This window comes from Macaca nemestrina, chromosome 1, assembly GCF_043159975.1.
Source record: "Macaca nemestrina isolate mMacNem1 chromosome 1, mMacNem.hap1, whole genome shotgun sequence".
NCBI classification, from domain to species: domain Eukaryota; kingdom Metazoa; phylum Chordata; class Mammalia; order Primates; family Cercopithecidae; genus Macaca; species Macaca nemestrina.
The window spans coordinates 125,728,275-125,753,466 of NC_092125.1; the positions used below are offsets into that span (position 1 = coordinate 125,728,275).

A 25,192-nucleotide genomic window follows, 5' to 3' on the forward strand; every position below is an offset into this window, starting at 1 on the left:
GGTGTATCTGCCTAGGAGGGTTGGGAAGACATTGCAGAGGAGGTGCCCTTGAGGGATTAGAATGATCCAAAAGCATAGCTTTGCACTGTGGAAGTGTGGAAATGAGTGGTTTACTTGGCGGAGGACGGTAGCAAGCACTTTGGGTGCGTAATGGGTAGTGCAAGAGTGGTGCCTCTTGTGTGTACGTGTCACAGAGCTGCCCTGTGATGGAGGCTGGTGGGGACTGAGCTCCAAGTAGCAGATCCTGGCATGGGAAAGTGTCTATCCAGGGGAAGAAACTTTTGTTAAATAATATGATAGAGTTAACTACATAAAGTTTAGAAAATCCATATAAGGAAAAAAGTTCTCATAATTTTACACATCAGATATAAGCATTGTTAATATTGTGGCCTATGTCTTTATAGATTTATATATATATATATATATATATATATATATATATATATATATATATACACACACACAAAAATGAGGTCATCTTGTGTACACTGCTGCTTGTAACTTGATTTTTTCCCTCAACAATATGTTTGAACCTTGTGCCTCCCCGAACACTTGATGAGATTATGTCCTTTTGGTTTGTGCTTCTGTAGCATTTGCAATTTTTCTAATGTAAAACACATAATGCTTTATAATATTTGCCTGTATAATTTTCATTTTCCCTGTAAGACTCTAAGGTTTTTGAGGATAAGGGAAAGGGTGCCTTGTTTATTATGTTATTCACATTCTAAGCAGAAAATAAGCATTTGGTGGGTTTTTAAAAAAATTAATATGCCTAGGGATGAATGAATGCCTTAGGTAAAGATGAACAAACAGAAACTGAAAGCTGAAATACCAACAAATTATCTCCTAAGATCTCCTTCACTTTGCAGCCACAGTGAATGATGCGTTCCATAAAAGGGAAAATGGGTGTAAAGTGAAAGCTTCAGTCTGTCAGACAGGGAGGCTGTAAGGCCACTGGTCTGCCTTGGCCTGGTGCGTATTTCCGTCTTTCTTTCTGTGAAGAAATAGATGGATGTCTATAGGAGCTGGCACGTGAGTTAGTTTCTTTTCTAGTTACCTTGTTTCAAAGCCAAGGGAGCCAAATCTCAAAATGCCTTCCCACTCACTTGGATAATTAAGATGAAAATAACAATTATATAACTCTGTGTAGCAGAAAAGAAGTCTTCAAGTTTGGCACCTTGAAAGCGGTGTTCACTGTTGCCACTGGTACTGAAGCGTAATGACTCTGTGGGAAAAGTCTGCAATGAAAGGAATCTCCCTTTCTGAGCGTTGCAGGGGTTCAACATGCTATGACCTGCAACTGGAACAAGTGAGAATAAACTGGGAAAGAAAAAAAACATGGAGTGGGGAAAGAAGTGAGTAAATTAAAGGTGAATCAGATTATCTGTGGGAATACTTTTTAGATGTCCAGGAATTTTCATTTCAGTTGTAGGAGAGATTTCCCTGATACATCATGGCATTTCTGAAGCTTTCCTGTGTCTTGAGGTGGGGGAAGGGGAAGTATAAATGTTTGCCCTTTAGAATTTGGCAGTATTCTGGTGATTTGTTCATGAAGATTATGAGGACGAGGGATGGAAAAGGTCTAGTTTAGCCCTCACCACTCTCTTTTTTGGTTCTCGTTGGAGACTTTATTAGCTAATCAACAGATTTTACAAAAAACTATTTGCATGTTTTATCTCATATATAAAAAGAAGCCTTCAACAAAAAACAAATGCAGGTAACAGCATGTCCCTAATACCCAACATAATAGCTGATGTATAGTAGAAGTCAATAGGCACTTCCTAAAAACTGTGACTACATTGGGATATATTTCTGTAGATTCCAAGAAGGTTATGTAAAAATATAAAATATTTTTATGTTTATCTACATATATAGTTATAGAAAAATAAAAGCACTTCCTCAGAAAAAGAACAATCACTTTGTCAGTGCTCTTGCATACTTTAAAGAATAAACTTTGGAATCCCAGGTGGTTCTCTTTTTGGACATTGTAAAGAGCTGAAGTCTATAAGATTCATAGAAATGTAAGTAGTTTTAACAAGAGCATCTGCGGCCATTAATTTATTTAGTCAGGTGAATTTCTTTCGTTAATTTATCTAATCTCCATTCGCATTTCCTATGTATGGTTTTGAAGTAACAAGTCAGACCTTTTATTCTTTAGCTAAATATAGTATTATTGTATGTTTCACACAGTAAATTGAACATACTTTACTGAGACCATTAATTTGAACAGAAGTACAGTTTTCTTGCATTAGAAAGAGATGTTGAAGTATTGTGCCCAGTAGGTAAATTGAGGCAAAATGGCATTTATTGAAATGCTTACATCCTCATGTAAATTCTAGGCCAAAATCAAAGCTAAAACCTACATTGCAGATTTTCTAGTTATATTTCCTCTCGTGTGGCTGTACTAATAGCAATTAGTTAGCAATTTCTCTTCCATGACTGTACTCATGATTAAGTTGTTGGACATAATTTTTTCACAATACCAGTGAAGCACCTGAAAATGCAACTGAGTAACAAGTATGAAAATGCTGTTTTAATATCCTGTTCTATGTTTATAATTAATAGAACTTTAATCATAATATGTGTTCTGTGTCCCAGAGAATATTTTGCCACAATCTTTGCATGGAATCCTGTGTTTTGCTCTCCCGATGGTAGCTGTGTGGAACTTCAGTTGACCTCTGTGGCAGTGTCATGCTAGATCAGAGGTAATACATCCAAGGTGATATGAACCACTGTGGTGTCTAAGACAATATATACCCAGAGGCAACTCTCGGGACAAAATGTCAGAAAGGATTAAGTTCGTGTGTATAACAGTTCTTTCTTAGCCGTCCTTTTCTATAGTGCTCATTATTTCCTGAGATAGCCAGAAAGGGGAAATTAAGAGAACATAGGCCATAACAGTTGAAATTCTTCTTAAAAAGTAAAAACTGATTCTTATTTATAGGCCATGATTTAATACATGTGGAATTTTCTTATAAAGTCCCCTTTATACTACATTGACCTAACTGCTGTTAGATTGTTTTGTTTCATAAGCTGAAGTCTTACTTTAATTATTCAAGATATAGAGGCTGGGCACGGTGGCTCATGCCTATAATCCCAGCACTTTGGGAGTCCGAGGCGGGCGGATCACTTGAGGTCAGGAGTTTGAGACCAACCTGGCCAACATGGTGAAACCCCATCTCTGCTAAAAATACAAAAATTAGCCAGGCATAGTGGTGCATGTCTGTAATCCCAGCTACTTCGGAGGCTGAGACAGTACAATTTCTTTGAACCTGGGAGACAGAGGCTTGCAGTGGGCTGAGATTGAGCTACTGCACTTCAGCCTGGGTGACAGACTGAGACACCATCTCAAAAAAAAAAAAAAAAAAGAGAAAGAAGAAATAGAAATGATCGTCTTGACTGAAAATGGAAAATGTGTAAATGTGTTGTGTGTTGTTGCTTATGCTGAGGTCAGAAGTTAGGCTTATATGCAGGAGTAATGTTTTAATGTTTACTCTTTTTCTACTCTCAGGAAAGACTGTCATAGGTGGTCAGAGAGGAAAGGACACTGCAGGCAGCACAGAGAGCTAGGATAATTTCTTTTTTATATTTTTACTTATCTGTATTGATACATAATAGATGTATATACTTTTGGAGTACATGCAATAATTTGATACACTGATATAGTCATATCAGGGTTAATTGGGATATCTACCACCTTATGTATTTGTCTTTTCTTTATGCTTGGAACATTTGAATTGTGCTCTCCTGGCTATTTTGAAATATACAATGGATTAATGTTAACTGTAGTCACCCTACTGATCTATTGAACATCAGGTCTTTCTGCTAAGTATATATTTGTACCCATTAATCTCTTCATCTGCTACCTACTACCCCACTTCCCAGCCTCTGGTAACCACGAATATACTGTATCTTCATGAGTTCCACAGTCTTACCTCTCACATAGGAGGGAGAATATGCAATATTTGTCTTTCTATGCTTGGCTTATTTTACTTAACATAATAACCTCCAGTTCCATCCATATTGCCGCGAATGACAGGATTTCATTCCTTTTTATGGCTACATGTATGGCTGAATAATATTTCATTGTGTATATATGCCACATTTTCTTATCCACTCATCCATTGATGGACACTTAGGTTGATTTCCATATTTCAGTTATCATGAATAGTGTTACAATAAACATGGGAGGGAAGGTATCAATTGAATATATTGATTTCCTTTCTTTTGGCTATATACCCAGTAGTGGAATTGGTGGATTTTTAGTTTTTCCATGAGTGTCTATACTGGTTTCCACAGTGGCTGGACTAATCAGTATTACCACCAATAGTACATGCAGGTTCCCCTCTCTCCACACCCTCACTGGTGTTTGTTATCCTGTTTTTGATAAAAGCTATTCTAAATGGGGTAAGATGATATCTCACTGTGATTTTGATTTGAATTTCCCTGATGGTTATTGGTATTGACCATTTTTCATACACCTGTTGACTACTAATATGTCTTTTTTGAAAAATGTCTACTCAGATCTTATCTCATTTTTAAATTAGATTATTTGTTTATTCTGAGTTGTTTGAGCCCCTTCTATATTCTAATTATTAATTCCTTGTCAGATGAATGTTCACAAATATTTTCTTCCATTCACTATATTGTTGATTGTTTCCCTTGCTGTTCAGAAGCTTTTTAGCTTAATGTAATCCTGTTATGTTTTTGCTTTTGTTGCCTTTGCTTTTGAGGTCTTACACAAAAAACCTTTTCCCAGACCAATGTCCTGGAGCATTTCTGTGAGGTTTTCTCCTAGTAGTTTCATAGTTTGAGGCCTTAGATTTGAGTCTTTAGTACATGTTTGTATATGCTGAGATACAGGGGTCTAGCTTTTTACTTCTGCATATGGGTATCCAGTTTCCCAGCACCATTTACTGAAGAGATTACCCTTTCCTCATTGTATGTTCTTGGCACCTTTATCAGAAATGAGTTGGCTGTAAATGCATGGATTTATATCTGAGTTTCTCTTCTGTTCCATTGATCTATGTGTCTGTTTTTATGCCAGTGCCATGCTGATTTGGCTACTATAGATTTGTATTATATTTTGAAGTCAGGTAGTGTGATATCTCCAGCTTTGTTCTATTTGTCCAGGATTGCTTTGACTTTATGTTATGTTCAGGTGCTTTTATAAACTGTAATTGAACAGTTGTGCATGTGAACTTTGTGCTAAGTGTCACTGGTGTTTTAGTTGAGAAATGAGGCAGAACTGAAAGTTTTATTTCAGTGTGTCTTTTCTAGGTATAACCCTAATTTTACCAGTGTAACTGCCTGCCAGATGATTTATAACTTCTTGGCACAATTTGGTATTATTTTAACATTCTTATTTTTCTTTGTAGTGTACAGTTTACATTTTTATTGTTATATATTTTTATTATACTTTTAGAATGTAGGTACTGTTTCATTATTATTTTCATATGACTAGAAGCCACCGTATGTCTAACATTTTCCTTTTCCCTGTTAGACTCTAAGCTTTGTGAGGATAAGGGAAAGGCTGACTTTTTTGAGTAGCTTATTATGCTACATTTGAATAAGCGAAAACCATAATATAATTTTGGTACTTAAATAAAGTTGATGAAATAAACTCTTTATGTAGAAAAAAGATGGAAAAGTAAAAATTTGGGGAGATGATTAGACTAATGATAAAGAAAGTAAGGGAAAAAGGAAGGAAGATCAGGGAGAGAGTTAGTAGTTTTCAGATGGATGGTTGGGGGAAAAATATTGAAGTATCGAAAGGACAAAGCAATACCAGTACTATTCCTACAGTTAATATTCACCTATATTTCAAACATTTTACATTGAAAAATTGTAGATGACAAAAGCTTATAGGATAATGCCTTTAATTTTTAGTATTCCCAATTAATTTATAGGAAGGAGACAGAATATATATTTCCAATATTATAATCCCAGGGTTGTAGAGATTTTGAGACTAAATCTCTGAAATTCCTGTAATAATCTTAAGGATTTACTGTTGCCTATAAAAACTATCATTCCCACTAGAAAATTTTGAATCTGATTTCTTTTCCAGCTTTCTTGGAAAAGAGTAGTGATGCATTCATTAAGTATTGAAATCTGAAATAAGTACTTGTGACCTTTCTGTAATCTAATCTAAACTTATTTTTCTCAGTCAATCAAGGATTCCACCCTTAGTAGGTAATAAAATGCTTCTAGAAAGAACACCACTTTTGCTTTTAGCTAGAATATGCAACTGGACTTAAGTTGCTTCATATGTAAATGAAAATATTTGGCTAAATAAGAACCTTCTTTGACACAGTTGCTATACTGTAAGCATATAGTGTTTTCATGGTCAGAACAGTATGACTTCAAAAGAATACACAACTCCGCGTGGTTTCTGATGTTTTCCCCTCTCTTTATTATAGACACTGTTAAGAAGGAGTGTTCCTGGGAAGGGGGCAATTTTTTCAGTTAATGTTGGTGGTTGACACTTGGCCCCAGTGAGAGGGAATTTAGATGAAAAATTTTACCTATTTTCAAAAAATGAAGACACGTAGTTAGCCTCCTCCTATGAAACATTGGTGGCTTTGAGTAATACATTTGAGTATACATTTGAGTAATACTTTGAGTATACATTTGCTTGATTTTAAACTGATAAATGTATATATTCACTCTGCTCATGTCTGAATCCATAGATTGTAACTAAATGGTTCTATCTGACTTGAATTCCTTTTTTCACTTCAGAAAAAGGTTAAGGAGGAAAAATTCAAGTAAAAATAAGGGAGGGACTAAACCTTAGAGTTACCTGTTAGATACTGTGGTGATTGTGGATCCTCAGAGTTTGAAAGTGGACTCATAGAAGTTTTCAAAGACTGAGCAGGTTAGAAATTCTTCCAAGTAAATATTTTAATTGTAGCACCATTTTATAAATAAAAGACTACTCTTCTGCGTTCCCTTGTTCTGTTTCAGAAGTTTGTTACGGAAGACTGTTTGTAAGAAGGGTAGAGAGATTGTTCAATTTATGTGCATTTTTCTGTAGATATGTTGACAATTGGTCTCTGACCTAAGGGCTCCATAGCCTCTTAAGAAAAAAAAAAAATCAGCACATCAAAATGATGGTGCAGAGTCATTTGCGTTCTCTGAAACTTTGCCAGTCAGAAATACCAATTGCACATGCTCTTCATTTTAGCTTATAAATCAATAAACCCTGTCTGCATGAATCTGAATCTTTTGGGAATGCATCTGAATATGCTCTCTACTACTCGAGCAAGATGATCACAGGAAGGAGGGAGGTCAAGAGAACAGAGAAAAATTAAAGCAAGCAAATAATTGAGTGTATAGGAAATAAAAAAGTTGGGTGTTTTTCTTTAACATAAGTGATGCAAGTCATCTCATTTAAAGTGTATTCAGAATGAGTGTAAATAATTAAGGGGGCCTTAGTAAGAACCTTTAAGAAATATATTAGCAGTTTTACATGTCAAAAACAATTTTATTTTTTTGGAAACTTTCAGTTACACATAGCATATTGATAGTTGGGTAGAAACACAAATAAATAAAAGTAGTTTAAAAGCAAGTAAAAACTAATGATCAAGTGGCAGTTTGTTTCTGTAATACCAATAATAACTGAATATTTGTATCATTAAAAGCTAAATTTGGCTATGAAAATAAATGTTTATCATACAAATTTAGGCAACATAAATATATATATGAAAGCAAGAGGAGAGAGATACTAACAAGTAAACAGATAACTGCGTGAATTGCAAGTTCATAATGTAGACTGCCTTGACTGGACCTGTTACAGGAAAGGGGTCCCACTCCAGACCTCAAGAGAGGGTTCTTGGATCTTGCACAAGAAATAATTCAGGTGAGTTCATAGAGTAAAGTGAAAGCAACTTTATTAAGAAAGTAAAAGAATAAAATAATGGCTACTCCATAAACAGAGCAGCCCCAGGGTCTATTGATTGGCCATTTTTGTGGTTATTTCTTGATGATTTGCTAAACAAGGGGTGGATTATTCATGCCTCCCCCTTTTAAACCATGTAGGGCAACTTCCTGACATTGCCAGGGCATTTGTAAACTGTCATGGCACGGGGGGAGTGTAGCAGTGAGGACTAGGAGAGGTCACTCTCATGGCCATCTTGGTTTTGGTGGGATTTAGCCAGCTCCTTTACTGCAATCTGTTTTATCAGCAAGGTCTTTATGGCCTGTATCTTGTGCTGCCTTCCTATTGTATCCTGTGACTTAGAATGCCTTAACTGTCTGGGAATGCAGCTCAGTAGGTGTCAGCCTTATATTACCCAGCTTCTATTCAAGATGGAGTTGCTCTGGTTCACTTGTCTGTGACAGACCTACTTGCTCCAGGTATTTAAGGAACCATAAGAAAGTCAGCATGACTGAAAAGAGTGAGCAAGTGTGAGGCTGGAACAAGATGAAACTGGAGAGTTATCAGGGACCAGAAAATATATAGGGTCTTGTATGCAATCACCAGGAGTTCAAATTTAATTTTAAGTGCAGTGAGCAAGTTTTTAATAGGAAACTTATTGTATAATTTATTATTTTTTTAATCAGGCCTTATGTGTAGGATAGTCAGACATTTTAAGATTGGATGAGGAAAAGCCAGTTAGAAAGACAGTGCTTGAACTGGGAGGTAGAAATGAAGGTGGGAAGAAATGGTTTGATTAGAGAGAAATTTTGGAGATATAATCAAGTGTATGTGCATGTGTGTTTGCACATGCATATTTGGAAGGGTGGCCTTTGGGAGAGAAAGGGTCCCTCCCTCCCTGCCTTCCTTCCTTCGTTCCTTCCTTTCTTCCTTTTCCAAAAAAATATAATAATAATAATTGAGATAAAGAACACAACCTATGGCACCGTGGTGTTTGGTCACAGTCTAGTAGATATAAACTCTGTACCAAGACACAAAGAAAGGTGCTATAGTGTGGTACCTACACTTTATACCAGCTAAATAAATACTGTTGGTGTATTGAGTGGTACTGAAGCAAGAAGATTGAGTATCTAAAGGAGTGTATGTTTAAGGCACTTAAAATGCACGTAAGGGAATGTTGGTAGGTGTTTTAGTCTGTTCAGGCTGCTCCAACAAAATACTGTAGACTCTGTGGTTTATAAATGACAGCTGACAGTTCTGGAGTCTGAGAAATCTACAATCAAGGTGTCAGTGGATTCAGTGTCTGGCAAGGGCCATTACAGACGGCTGTCTTCTCAGTGTTCTCACATGGTAGATGGGGTGAGGGAGCTCTTAGAGCCTCTTTTACAAGGGCAGGAATTCTGCACGTGGGGCTCCACCCTTGTGGCCTAATTACCTCTCAAAGGCTCCACCTCCTAATACTATCACGTTGGGAATTACATGTCAGCATATGTATTTGGGGGTACATAAACATTTAGTCTATAGCAATGGGTTTATAAGTAGAAATTATATTTGAGTTTTAACGAGTGAGAATAGTAGTTCAGATTATTTTTTCCCTTGGGTTGGGGGGTGAACTGAATATTCAGACATCAGCAAGTATATGCCAGGAAGAAGGTAGAGTATGTTAATGAAAACTTGACCTGTTCAATAGATTTCAAATAATTCACAGAATGAGTGTAGGAAAGGAGTGTAGGAAATGGGCCAGACCCTCAAAACTGCATATTATCAAGTTTAAATTTTATCCATTGCTTTCATGCAGTGTCACTGACCTTTTTTCTGTCCCTCAAGTACTTTCAAGTTCATTCCAGTTTCAGAGCATTCATGCATGGAGCTCAGTTTGCCTGTTAAATTTTTCCTCCCAAATACCTACTCTCTTCTCCTTAGAGAAGGTGATAATACTTAGTTAGACTAGGTGATAATACTCTGTAAAATTGTGCAGTTGTGTTCTTTTTCTATCTTTAAAGAAGAGGATAAGATAGCTCAGGGCTATGCTTCTGAAACTGGATTCCTTAGGTCCCTGGGAATAGCTGTTTGCCAAGGGTCTGCCAAGTACATGGCATTTTCTCCTGAAGCTTTGACCTTAAATATTTTAGGGAAACATTTTTTTCCAATAAAATGTACATGTATAACAGAACAGAATGTTAAATTTGCATGGATTTTCAAGTAACACGTGAAATTTTATAGTTATTTTATATTTGGTAGCCTATAAACACCCTTTTAATAAAGGTGAAAAAATCTTCCAAAGACATTATCATATCTTTCATCCTTGATTCGTGATTCACTAATACTCCAGTAGACAGTGCCAAAGAGTGACTAGTCAGTGGTTATGAAGTTGAAGGAAGGCATCTCTGCCTTATCCTTGTTTTTATATGAGCTGTGACAGTGCTGTTTCCATTATTTGAGTCATCGTTGTTTATAAAAATAATGTAGGCTTCTCTGGTGAAAATTTTAAAAATTATTGATGGGGAGTGTTCCCTTTGTGAACAGTCAGTTCTTTAGACCAGTTTGTTTTCCACCAAATTGCCTGCTTCTGTTGTAGCAGATGGTTTCCATGCTGTGGTTCCTTTTACTCCTCTCTGAAGACCAGCAAATCGATGAAAAAATCATGCTTTCTTAGAAAGAGCCTTGCAAGTTGTGATGGCAGGGGAATCCCAGCACCTAGCATCCCAGGCTCAGCCTGGTCATGGGGACCTGATTCTTAGATTGTAGACTTGTATCAGGAAAGGTCCAGATGTTAACTTATAAAGGGTTTTTTAGTTGGGAAGATGACAGGCAGCACTTATTTCACTGTAATTTTCTCAAAAACAAATTTGGCAGTGGTAGGTGTTGGTCATGGTGTTTTGCACATGTACCCACAAGAATGTGATTCTCAAACTTGGCTAGAGTTTGGATGTCACACCTAGGAAATTTATAGAAAAAATAAAGTACACATTTTAGGGTCTTAACCAAGAATTATAAAAGGAAAATTTCCTAAAATTTTTATAGATATGAACATTTTTTTTTTAAAGTTCCCTCTGGATGGAAGTCCATGCCCAGTTGTATTGTTATCTTAGAGTTCACCTGTCTGTCTATTCCATAGACTGACTATAGGCTGTTTGAAGGCAGGATACTTTCCCTTGCTTTCCTCTGAAACTGCCATGCCTATCACTTATGGAATGCTGAAGTCACATTTGATGAATGAATGAATATGTTATGCTTGTGATCAGTTTCCCAGGATAAACCATCTACATTTTCTGATATCTTGTAAAACTAATTATTTTTTAATGTGGCTGTGTTTAGATTTTAAATTGGGCCTCAGAGGTGAAAGGCTAGCATATTACTGACAGCCCATTTATCTAGTAGGCAGCACTCTCCTCTAAGTTATTGCCTCGGGGAAGCCCATTGCATTAGGGCGGTGATATCAGCATCATGAATAGATACTAATCTATATTGTAGCAATCGCTCTTCTTGCCCTGCTTAGAAGACACAATGGTTGATACTCCTACAATTAGCTGTTCAGTTCATTGAAGTTTGAAAATTTATGTGAAAATTATTAGTGAAACAGTTTATATCTAGAAAATTTTCTAATAGGATTCTACTTAGAATTAACTTTTTAAAAAAGTACATGTGTCACTTGGCCTGTGTCACTCTTAGTGGTACTGAATTCAGATTTGAAAGGAAATTTTGTTACAGGTCTCCCTTTTAAAAACACTTCTCTATTGTTTTGGGAAACTGAAGCATTCTATGTACCTACACATAGCTGTAGTTTTATTCAACCAGAAACACATGACTATTAGTAGAGTATAACTATCATTTTAATATTGCTAATTTGTTTGTTAATTCCTCCTGCATAAGTTTGACTTGGGGATCTTGTCTGATTTAAGACCAAGCACAAGTACTAGTGTGAACAAAAGTTAATGAGCAAAATTGTCAAGTTATATATTAAGAGCATAGTTAGCTGTACAACAAAGCTTTTGTTGTGGGGATAAAACAAGGTAAAATAATTAAACATCTGGCAGGAGATCTAATTTTGGCTTAGTATTTTAATCATATTCCCTTGGATAATTATAATTGATTACATAAAAGTTTTAGGAACTTCTAAGATTGCCCAAATACATATGTTGAAAGTACATGTGACTATTTTGCATTTAATGTCTGAAGGTAGTTGCAATATAAATATTCAGATTTGGGTGAGCAACACTGTAACTCAGCTAACATGTCTGTTGTAAATAAAGTTCTGGAGTGGAGAGAAACTAAACAATTGTTGGGTCTATATTTTCCCCAGAAGAGAGAAGCAACTTTCTGGGATTAGTTGTGAGTTTATAATATAAGGAAATGTGTATTTCTTGTCCCTTTTTAAGGAATATGACTGTCTGTTTCCAATTAATCACTGTCAGTGAGGAAATTTAGAATTCAACTTTTGTAGTTTACACTACTTTGCACCTCAGCCTCCCTTGAAGTGTGGTAGCCAAGGGAAAATATGGAGTTTTTTAAGGAACTGGGGATTTTAAGCCTGACCAAATTTTGAAAGACTAATCTATGAAAAGGAGATTTGCTGCCTTCAGCATAATTCCAGATGGAAGGCAGTAGGTCAATGGAGAGAAGTTACATAGAGATTTATAAGTAAGTTTCAAGAAGACCTTATTAATAAACTCTATGCAACAATAACTGAGTTGTCATGGGGGCATGTGGTAAATGTTCTGCCCTGGACATTTTTAAACAGAGGTTAAAACCTATCAGAGGCATATTTTCTAAGGGAAGAAGAAAACCTACATTGAATTAATACTAAATGGCTGTTCGAAATATAAACATCTGTAAGTCTAATTTATTCTCCGTTCTTGATCTCATTTGTGAAGAGTGATGCCTGCTGTGGCAGTAAATTGTGTTAAGAATTGTATTGATGATTGAGCGCTGACGTCAAGTTTAAGCCATTTCCTCTTATTTTAATTGCAATTTTTAATCTTTCAGTTAATGCGAGTGTGTTCACGTCCTTAGCAATGTAATGGTGCCTTTTTCATAAGAGGAAGAATATTAAAGGACATTTTGGAAAGCAACCATTTATCCCACCTGTATTGTAGAACACCTACTATATGCTAAAATCAGAAGCAAAGGGCAAGGTGTCGGAATTCATTATATCGCTGTGCCCTTGTTTCATTCCTTTTATCCTTTGATCTCTGTACTCCTGACAACAGATCATGCTGAAATGGGAAGTGCTGACTATCAGAAATAAATTGCCAAAGATAACCCTAACAAATGACCAAAAAACAACAACAACAACAAAAAAAAATTCTATTATATCGTAAACTCACAACCCATTCTGCGACAAACCATATGAGTTGAAGAAACACTGTACTTTGTAAGTTGATGATGGCTGAATAGAGGTTAATAACAATGTCCTAGTGGGTATTACCTGGGCTTAAGCATAATTCTTGGCACGGTTTACACATTTTTGCTTTGGGGATGAGGTCAGCAACATACCTATAGTAGTGTGCTACTAGGTGAACTTCCTAAATGAAGCTCATAACCAAGAAGAAAGCAATACCAGAAGAGACAGAGTAAATAAAACACTTAGGAATAAGTGGGACTACAAAAGCAGTATATCTTTACCTACTTTTGTAGCATAGCTAGCTCCTATTATTTGACTAGAGTATACTCGCGTATGTACCCTTCGTAATGTTAAATTTTACATGTTATGGGCATGTTGTGGGCATTCCAGTCCATCTACAAAAAGACATATGAGGCAGCATTGCTCCATCCCTAACACCTTACAGCCTCTTATGGAGCCTGGGCATTTCTGTATTTTAATTCCTAATATATATTTGGGTGGTGAAATGCCATCAAAGTTAATTTTTTCCTAAACACTCTATGAATTTTCAGTTGTTTCTTCTTAAGAATGATTGACTTGGGCATGTTGACAATAAAGGAACTGCTCTTTCCATCATTTGTCACATGGCGCTACTCGCTTTTATCCCTGTGGCTCTTGGCAACGGAAAACTGCAGTAAAGGCCAGGGCTCAGGACTGGCCCCTGTATTTGAGGCCACATCAGCTGTTTGAGGTTTAAAAGATATTCTTTCTTGACTTCCGCCTCTGTTTAAAACTGTCAGAAAAACAAAATTACCCAGGCAGTCTACCACATGAGATGCTTTCCTTGCCCTAGATGTGCTCAATAAAACAGAGGTGAACTGCAGTTCTCTCCCTTAAACATGGAGTTAACTATCATGCAAACCAGACTCCATTTAAAAAATTATTCTGCTTTACATTACGTCCTCTTCCACCTGTTGGAGTTCTTAATCACTTGTGTGTATGGGATATTTAGGTTTCATTTTAAATTAGCAGTAGCAACTTAATAGAATGTGTAAAATAAACTCTCTATACTAAAGGCATTTGCAGTGTATTGAGAGCAAGTCTGTTAAACATTTACCTGAGAGGAGTTCTCTTATAGAGTGTTGTTCAGGGGAAAGTCAATGAAATCTGCTGTTGCTGTTAGGGTGAGACCTTATGACATCTGGTAGGGAAATACTCCCTGAATGTGAGATTAAAATCATCCCTCTGGGGGTTCTGCGGCACAAGAACAGAAGCAAAGGAGGATGTAGCAACTCCTGACAAGCCTCAGCAGTCCCAGCAGCTAAACTGGGGTGAAGGGCACAGTGTTTTTCAACCTCTGCCTCCTGATTGGATTGATAAACAAGTGTTGACTAAAACTTTTCTAGTCTGTTCAGTTTATAACCACACTTGTTTTTCTCCCTCTGGCATGGTTGTTCAAAAGAATTTTGAGGACTTTAATAAACTGTTTGCTGAAGCATTTCATGTAGCTTTTGAGATTTTTCTAGGTAACTTAGACATGTAGAACCGAATGACAGTCATTCATCCTTCTTTATATGTTTAGTGCAGCATTTTCAGCCAGTTACAGCTTCACCATGGTTAATCATTAGAATAAAAAGTTCTGAAGCATAATAAAGGCTTCAGTCCTTTAATGTGCAAAAAATATCATGTTTATGAGTGGACCTCTCTTAGCTGGGAGCAGTTTCACCTGTAAACGAATAAGTGACGGTGAGGTTGTTCATTGTGACCAGTATTGCTGCACCTAGACCCATGTTCATTTGAAGCTGCTGTTCTCTCAAAAATGAAATATTGAACTGAGGCCTTCATTGTGCATTCAAAGAAATACAAAGAGAAGGAATGGATCTGTATTTCAAATATCATTGGTGCTATTGGCTTAGACATGTTCCCTTTATTGGGTCTGTTTTGCAAGCCTAAATTTGAGCCTGAAGAGTTTCTCCATATAAATGTCTTGAGTATTGCAGTGGCACATCCATCACCTTTTTGCTTTTGAATTACAAAGATAACCTTAAGATATGAAACATATACTGGGCAATGTGATACATACACAGAAAGGGTGAGCCTCCTCAGTGATGAAATCAGCCAGTGCCCAAGAGGAAAGTAATAGGCAGAAAGGATAGAGTTGATGAAAAAATTGATTCTTTTCCATTAAACTGTACGTGATGTGTTTTTTATGAAGCAGGTATCAGCTGAAGGAGAAATATTTTTTCAACTAAAAAGAGATTGATGGTAAGGGAGAGGAAAAGTATGTCAGAGATCACGGGATAAATATGTGTCTTATTCTATTACCATCTCGTATAATGAGAAAGTTGAAAAGCATTCTATTGTAGTTACTTAAAATGTTTACTTGGACTTGGTGGTATTAACACTTTTAATGTTAATAATGGCTTTTTTTTTGTAAAGTACATGTAGACTTCACACATCATTGTTTTTTCAATTCTAAAACTTGTTTGGCTTATTTTCAGGTTTACCAAAGATGCAGGTCATTAGGAACTATTCTGGAACACCACCCCCAGCTCTTCATGAAGGACCCCCTTTACACCTCCAGGCCGGGGATACGGTTGAACTTCTGAGAGGAGATGCACACAGTCTGTTTTGGCAGGTACTATTGTTACAGGAAAGGAGTCCTGATCCAGCCCCAAGAGAGGATTCTTAAATCTTGTCCAAGAAAGAATTCAGGGCAAGTCCACAGTGCAAAGCAAAAGCAAGTTGATTAAGAAAGTAAAGGAATAAAAGAATGGCTACTCCATAGACAGAACAGCCCCGAGGGTTGCTGGTTGCCCATTTTTATGGTTATTTCTTGATGATATATTAAACAAGGGGTGGATCATTCATACCTTCCCTTTTTAGACCGCATTGGGTAACTTCCTGACGTTGCCATGGCATTTGTAAACTGTCATGGCACTGGTGGCAGTGTAGTAGTGAGGACGACGAGAGGTCACTCTCGTGGCCATCTTGGTTTTGGTGGGATTTAGTCAGCTTCTTTACTGCAACCTGTTTTATCAGCAAGGTCTTTATGACCTATGTCTTGTGCCAACCTCCTGTCTCATACTGTGACTTAGAATGCCCTAACTTTCTGGGAGTGCAACCGAGTAGGCTTCAGCCTCATTTTTACCCAGCTCCTATTTAAGATGGAGTTGCTCTGGTTCACACGCCTCTGACACTATCCAACAGTTTGTCAGATTTAGTGCATGATTTATTACTGCTTAAAGAAAAATGACTCTTGTCTTTAGAAACTGCATGCTTTCAGCTTCAGAAAAATTACATGATGTGCGGAAAATATTTTTTATTAACCTTTTTTATATTTACTAATGCCAAAGTGGCAACAAAAATTGGAACACTAGAGAAAAATACTATCAGTGCTGTGGGGTCATAATTATCATTTTTATTAAAAATTCCTACTTTACCAGAGCATTTTTTCCAAACCTAGGACCTGTGGGTATGATCTAATTTGCATGGCTTTAATATATTAACAGTTCACTTCAGGGAAACTACCTAATTAGCTTGCCTGTGGCCATTTCTGACCATATTTGCTTTTTGCCTACCCACGGTAATACCTGGAGTTCTCAGAGGTGCTCTGGGCATTATTCATAAAATCTGTGAAATGTAAAAAGTAAGTGAGCATATTGATGTTTGCCCATGATGAAATCTCTCTTGGGCCGTGGACCTTTTTATTTGGTTGAAACTTTTTTTGAACTTAGGTAAATATGGTATCATGTTAAGATTGAATAAAGCTGTTCATTAAATTCCTGAATTTCATGTGTATGTTAGAAATACTTCCCAATGATGTTGAGGAAAGAATTGGTTAAAAAATCTATTGTGCATTGAGGGAAAAATAAGTGAGGATCAACAGATTATCACGAGTGAAATGTGGTTAGAGGTAAAAAGAGAGAAATCAGAGAAAAGACTGTTGGATAATAATCAACTGTGCACATGTGGAAGGGACAGCTATTTTATTTGCTTAAATCTATTTTATTGTCTGTCATCTTAATATAAGAATGCCCAAAGATTGAACATTTATCTCTAACCACCATTTCAACTGTGGTAGCCAATGAATTTTCCAAAGCTCCACCATTCTTCTTAAGTATCCCACTCCTTCCGAACTTCATCCTTCCCAGAAAAGGAAAGGTCGTCTTCAGACCACTTCTGTGTCTCTCAGCCTAACCAGAAAACGTACCTGCCTTTGTAGCCATAAGGTTCCTCACATTCAAGACTTATCTTTCTTCTTGAACTTTTTGTCCTGTATTCCATCAGCTGAATTTTGACTCCTAAATTTTCAACTTCATTCTCTCCACTGGCTCCTTTTCTATAGCATATAAATATTCTCAGTCTCCTCCCATATTAAACACATAACTCAACCTTTTGTCTGGTTATGCCAGACACTCTCTCACCCTCTCCCTCTCCACAACCAAAGCTAAGCTTGTTGGGGAAGTAGTCTATGCTCAATTTCTACCGCTCCATGTCCTAGTCATAAGCCAACCTCTTGCAGAAACTACTCCTTCTTGGATCATTAGTGCAACTTTATATAAAAACTTTGAGATGGATGGTAAATTGTGCATAGTTTAAGTGTACAATTTGAGAAGTTTGAACACACACACACACACACACACACACACACACACACATATATATGTAAGTGAAACCATCAGTATAATCAGGAGAATAAACATATCCAATATCATCCCTAAAGGTTTTTGTGCCCCTTGGTAATCCCTCCATCATGCTCCTGTCTGTTGCTTTGTTCCGTCTCACCCAACAACCCTCAGCAACCACTGTTCTGGTTTCAGACTAGAGATGAGTTTGTATTTTTTTAGAATTTGATGTGCATCACATAGTATGTATAATTTTTTTGTGGCTTATTTCACACAACATGATTATCCTGAGATTCCATCGTGTTGCTATGTATAACAATAGCTCTTTCTTTTTATTGCTGATCATCATTCCATGTGTGGAGCTAGCACAATTTGTTTACCCGTTAGCGTGTTGATGGACTTTCAGGTTGCTACTAGTTTTTGGCTATTGCAAATAAAGCTTCTATGAACATTCAAATATAAATCTTTGTATGGACATAATGGTTTTATTTTTCTTAGGTACTAATGCCAAGAGAGGAATGTATAGATCATATGTAGATAATTGTTTTTCAAAGTGCCTATACCATGTTACATTTCTCCTAGTTGTATTTGAGAGTTCTGGGTGCCTCTTATCCTTGCCAACATTTGGTATGGTCATTCTTTTTTTTTTTTTTTTTAAATACAGGGTCTTGCTCTATTGCCCAGGCTGGAGTATAGTGGTACAGCCATAACTCACTGTAGCCTCAAACTCCTGGGCTCAAACCATCTTCCCATCTCAGCCTCCTGAGTAGTTGAAACAACAGGCATGTGTCACCATGCCTGGCTAATTTTTTAGAGATAGTGTCTAGCTAAGTTGCCCAGGCTGTTCTTGAACTCCTGGCCTCAAGCATCCCTCCCACCTCAGCCCGCCAAGTAGCTAGGATTACAAGCATGAGCCAGTATTTTAAATTGTATTTATCCTAGCAGGTATATAGTGGTGTCTCATTGTAGTTTTGATTTGCATTTTGTTAATCATTAATTCATTAATAATGCTGAACATCTTTTTGTGTGCTTATTTACCATCTATATAACTTTGCTGGTGAAGTGCTTGTTCAAATTTTTTGTCAGATTTTTTAATGAGTCATGCATTTTTTTATTATTTGGCTTTGAGAGCTCCCTAGATATTTTGGGTAAAAGTCCTTTATAAAACATTTTATTTCCATATATTTCTCCTAACCTGTGACTTGCTTTTTTTTTATTTTCTTGATAATGTCATACATAGAGCAGAAGTTTTTACCTTTTATGTAGTCCAATTTGTTAATTTGTTCTTTATATGGATCATGCTAAAGGTATTACATCTAACAAATCTTTGCCTACCCCAAAGTTACAAAGACATTCTCCTTTGTTATCTTCTGGAAGCCTTATAGTTTTAGGTTTTACATTTAGATTTATGATTCATTTTGAGGTTTTTTTTTTTTTTTAACTCATTAGGCCACTTTATTTTATTTTATTTTTTCATACATTAAGTTCTAGGGTACATGTGCACAATGTGCAGGTTTGTTACATCTGTATACATGTGCCATGTTGGTGTGCTGCACCCATTAACTCATCATTTACATTAGTTATATCTCCTAATGCTATCCCTCCCTCCTCCCACTACCCCATGACAGGCCCCGGTGTGTGGTATTCCCCACCCTGTGTCCATGTGTTCTCATTGTTCAATTCCCACCTATGAGTGAGAACATGTGGTGTTTGGTTTTCTGTCCTTGTGATAGTTTGCTGAGAATGATGGTTTCCAGCTTCATCCATGCCCCTACAAAGGACACAAACTCATCCTTTTTTATGGCTGCATAGTATTCCATGGTGTATATGTGCCACATTTTCTTAATCCAGTCTGTCACTGATGGACATTTGGGTTGGTTCCAAGTCTTTGCTATTGTGAATAGTGCCGCAATAAACATACGCATGCATGTGTCTTTATAGCAGCATGAGTTATAATCCTTTGGGTATATCCCCAGTAATGGGATGGCTAGGTCAAGTGATATTTCTAGTTCTAGATCCTTGAGGAATCGCCACAGTCTTCCACAATGGTTGAACTAGTTTACAGTCCCACCAGCAGTGTAAAGGTGTTCGTATTTCTCCACGTCCTCTCCAGCACCTGTTGTTTCCTGACTTTTTAATGATTGCCATTCTAACTGGTGTGAGATGGTATCTCATTGTGGTTTTGGTTTGCATTTCTCTGATGGCCAGTGATGATGAGCATTTTTTCATGAGTCTGTTGGCTGCATAAATGTCTTCTTTTGAGAAGTGTCTGTTCATATCCTTCGCCCACTTTTTGACGGGGTTGTTTGATTTTTTTCTTGTAAATTTATTTAAATTCCTTGTAGATTCTGAATATTAGCCCTTTGTCAGATGGGTAGATTGCAGAAATTTTCCCTATTCTGTAGGTTGCCTGTTCACTCCCTCAGAGTTTTTTTTTTTCATTTGCTTGTTTTTTTTGTTGTTTTTTTTTTTTAATATGGTACTAATGGCAGGGATTTTTTACATATGGATATCTAGGTGTTCCAGCAGCATTTGTTGAAAATGCGATTATTTCTCCACTGGATTGTCTTTGTACATTTGTAGATAATGTGTTGTCCATACATATGTGTGTATTTATATCTTTATGTGTGTGTACACATATATTTATGTATATGTATCTATATATGTGTGTATATATATATCTTTATATATGTGTGTATGTGTCTTTGTGTGTATATTTTATATGTGTGTGTATATATATCTTTATATGTGTGTGTGTATACATATCTTTATATATCTGTAGGTCTGTTTCTGTATTCTATTTTGTTACATTGATTTCTTTCTCCATCTTTATACCAATGTGATGCTGTCTTGATTACTGCAGCTAATAAGATGTCTTGAAGTCAGACAATGTTAGTCCTCCAAATTTATTCTTTTCCTTTTTTCATAGGTGTTTTGAGTTTTTTTGGTCCTTTGCTTGTCTATGAATTTTGCAATCACCTTATCAACTTCACCAATAAAAAAAGCTTGTTGAGATTTTGATTGGGATCACATGGAATTGTAGATCAATATTGGAAAATTGACATCCTAACAAGATTGAGTCTTCCAATCACTGAACATACTATACTCCTCATTTATTTAGGTCTTTAATTCTCAGAAGTGTTTTTTCAGTTTTCAGAGTTAAGGTCATATACATCTTTTGTCATATTTATCTGTAATTATTTCGCATTTCACTTTGATGCTATTATAAATGAGTTTTAAAATTTTAATTTCTATTGTAAATTGTGAGATATAGAAATACAGTTGATTTTTGTATGTTGATCCCTTATTCTTTAACTCTTATTATATTCACTTACTAGTTCTTGTAGCTTTCCTTGTGTAGATTCCAACAGATTTTTTAATGTAGACATCACGTTGCCAATGAATACAGAGTTTTACTTCTTCTTTTGCGATCTGATTGCCTTTTATTTCTTTTCCTTGACTTGTTGCAATGGCTAGAATGTCCAGTAAAATATCAAATAGAAGTCATGAGAGAGTATATCCTTGCCTTATTCCTGATCTTAGAGAAAAACATTAAGTCTCTTACCATTAAGTATGACATTATCTGCAGTTTCTCATAAATGCCCTTCATCAAGTTGAGGACATTGCCTTCTATTCCTAGTTTGCTGCAAGTTTTCATCAGTAATAGATGTTGGATTTTTGTCAAATGCTCTTCTGCATCCATTGAAATGATGATAAAATTTTTTTTGTTTTTATTAATGTGGCAAATTTGATTTTCATATGTTAAATCAACATTTCTTTTCTATGATTAAATCCCAAATAGCAATTATATATTACCCTTTTTATATTTTGTTTTATTTTCATGTAATATCTTTGCCTGGTTTGGGTAATAATGTAATGTTCAAGGAATGAGTTGGGATCTAGTCCCTTCTCTTCAATTTTCTAAAAGAGATTTATAGAATTAGCATTATTTCTTCCCAAAGTGTTTTGTGGAATTTACTAGGGAAGCTATTTAGGCCTAGAGTTTGCTTAGTAGAAGGTTTTGTTTTGTTGTTTGTTTATTTTGAGACGGAGTCTCGCTCTGTCGCCCAGGCTGGACAGGCTGGAGTGCAGTGGCAGGATCTCGGCTCACCACAACCTCTGCCTCCTGGGTTCTAGCAATTCTCATGCCTCAGCCACAGGAGTAGCTGGGATTACAGGTGAACGTCACCACGCCTGCCCAGCTAATTTTTGTACTTTTAGTAGAAACGAAGTTTCACCATGTTGCCCAGGCTGGTGTCAAACTCCTGACCTCAAGTGATCTGCCCTCCTCAGCCTCCCAAAGTGCTAGGATTACAGGCGTGAGTCAGCACACCTGGCCTAGAAGTTAAAAAAAATAAAATTATAAAACAAACATAGGGCTATTCAGATTATTTGCTTCCCCTTGAGTGAGTTTGGTAGTTTGTGGTTTTCAAGGAATTTGTCCATTTTGTCTAAGTTGTCAAATTTAATGGCATGAATTTTTATTCATAATGTTTCTTCATTATCCTTTTAATATCTGTAGAATCTGTGGTTGTATTATCTCTCTCATTCCCAATATCACTAATGTATCTTTTTTTGCCTGGTCAACCCGACTAGATAGGTATACATTTTATTGATCTTCTAATAGAACCAGCTTTTGGTTTTATTGGTTCTATTGTTTTTTTCTCCTGTATCATCGATTTCTGCTCTGATTTTTATTACTTTCTATCTATTCTTTTGGGCTTAATTTGCTCTTCTTTTGCTAGTTTGTTAAGGTAGGGTGTTTGCTCACTGATTTGTGTACTTTCCTTTCTTTTGCTAATATAGTTAGTACTGCAAATTTCTTTCTAAGTGCTACTTTGGTGCCTTCCCAAAATTTTGCAAAGCTCTGTATTTTCATTTTCAGTCAGTCCAAAATACAGATGGTCCTTGACTTATGATGGTTTGATTTACTGATTTTTCAACTTCACGATGGTGTAAAATGATACACATGCAGTAGAAACTATACTTGGAGGACCCATGCAACCATTCTGTTTTTCACTTTCAGTACGGTATTCAATAAATTATATCAGCTATTCAGTACTTTATTATAAAATAAACTTTGTGTTATATTATTTTGAGCAACTGCAGGCTAATTGTTTTGAGCATGTTTAAGGTAGGCTAGGCTAAACTATTATGTTCAGTATGGTAGATGTATTAAATGCATTTTTGATTTTCAGTGTCTTCTAACCAGGCAGAATTCTCTCTTATTTATTCTTTCCTTATAGTAATGATGACAACAGTAGCACCAACAACTGATATTCACTGTACATTTTTATGTACAAGGTAGAGTTTTAAGAATACCTTTATTAATACATATCATACTAATGAAAATTATATGAAATGAATTACTATTATTATCCTCATTTTATGGATGAGTGAACTGAGCCACTGTGAGGTTGAATAGCCTGCCCAAAGACATATAGCTAGTAACTTAGCAGAGCTGTGATTCAGACATAGGAATTCTGGCCAAGAGTCCAAGCTCTTTACTATTACACTCTAGCACTTGTTTTACAATCATGTTGTTTATGATGAAGCTCATGCTGCCTTCCTAAACTTCATGCACCTTAGGGATATTGGGATGGTGGCTGTCTTTATGCTAATTAAAGAAACTAGGTTTGTGAGTTTCTTTCACTGTCATCATCAAACTTGTGACGGTGTTTCAGTTTTGTGATTATTGTACAACAATTTATTATTTCTCATAATGCTATGGATGATGTGGTTCTTCTGCTTCAGTTCATGGTTGGGGCGCTGGGAGCCGCTGAAAGATCCCAAATGCCCGTGTCCACAGGATTGGCAGTTAGTGTTAGCCTTTGTCTAGGAACTCAGTGGAGGCTCTCTGCACATTGACCTCTTCAGTGGCTCCTTATCTTCCTCACAGCATGGTGATCTCAGGGTACTTAGACTTACTATATGGTAACTGGCTCCCAAGAGTGTAAAAGTGGAAACTGCTGGACCGTCTTACACCTAAACACCAGAACTGGTGCAGAATTACTTTTGCCACTTTTTGTTGGTTAAAGCAAGACATGTCCAGCCCAGATACAAGAGGAAGGGGACCATACCAATCAAATCCCAGTAGATGTGGTTCACCAGGATACCAAAATAACAGTGTGCCACAGACAGAAAACATTTTGAAGCCGCATGAGCAGCCCTAAGAATAAACTGGTTTTCTGAGCTCTTCCAAGGGCACTGAAAGCCAATCAGTTTTTCATAACAAAGAAAGGGACAGGAAGTAGTCAAGCCAACCACAAAATGTTGAAGATCTTGGTGCTTATAAGTGGCTTGAAAAGTTTGATGTTTGAGATCACTCTGAAGGTCACGCAGGAGTCCTAGAACCTAGCCAAATGTGTGCTTAGAGGCATTTAGCTTTAAAAAGATAATTTTGGAATTCATATTTTTCTAACCAAGCTCTGTGTTCCTTTCCATCTTTTCTTCTTAAACCTTAGATTTGTAAAACTTAATTGTGTATAGTATCTTTTTTTTCATTTATTCACTATTTTTTCCTATCACACTAGGTTTAGATGGTGCTTTCAATTATTTTCATGTTTTGAGATTCATTATTTCCTTCATTCCTCACAGCCACATAATGTTAAAAGTAGAACTGTAATTGAGATTCTGGGACAACTAGCCCAGTGCCATTTTTTACTGAATGTTACTGCCTCCTATTCTTTCTAGACAAAAAGAAAGACATTATTAGTTGTCATTTCCTTTCAGCAGCCTATAAACTTGGAGATTTTCTGGCATAGTATTAGAATGATTTTGGAGACACTTAGGAGAATCATAGGACAAATGAGAACCCTTGGATGACAAGATATGTGGGTATGTTTGGGGTATATGATCAGAAACAAATAAGGCTAATGTTTAGAACAGAGAAAACCAATTAACACATTTATTTCAGATAGCAAGTGTGCATTGAGTGCCAACTCTGTTCACTACTCAGACACTGCTCACACTTCAATTATCAATTCCTATCATTGGTTTGTCATTAGGTCTCCTGTCTTTAGAAGAACCATTTTTGCTTGCCAGCAGCCAGTAATATGTTTGACTTTTTGCACATATATTAAAAGTTCATCTCATGTTTCCCACACAGATGTAACTTGGATCAGAATTGTGTTACGGATACTTCTAAACCAATCAAATAATTTTTCACCAACAAATGCTAGTTTTATTGAAATGAACTGCTGGCAGTATGAGAAAAACTAAATCCAAGTCATGTATCTGTAGCCAAATAGCTATATGGCTTCGGTCAAGACATTTAATCACTGTATAGCTTAGTTTCTTCATGTGTTACATGAGTGGGGCTATACCAGAGCAGTGCTTACCCGCCTGACTGAATCACCTGGGGAG

At 36.5% G+C, this 25,192-nt stretch overlaps 1 protein-coding gene across 6 annotated transcripts in view; it reads left to right on the forward strand.

Moving 5' to 3' along the window:
- LOC105489209 (vav guanine nucleotide exchange factor 3) overlaps nucleotides 1–25,192 on the forward strand; it is a 398,407-nt gene that overhangs the window by 313,911 nt on the left and 59,304 nt on the right. For all 6 annotated transcript variants that reach the window (XM_011753898.2, XM_011753897.2, XM_071069536.1 and 3 more), the window contains one exon: nucleotides 15,701–15,837. In XM_011753898.2, coding sequence (XP_011752200.1) covers nucleotides 15,701–15,837 — 137 coding nt within the window. The remainder of the gene's footprint in view (nucleotides 1–15,700; nucleotides 15,838–25,192) is intronic.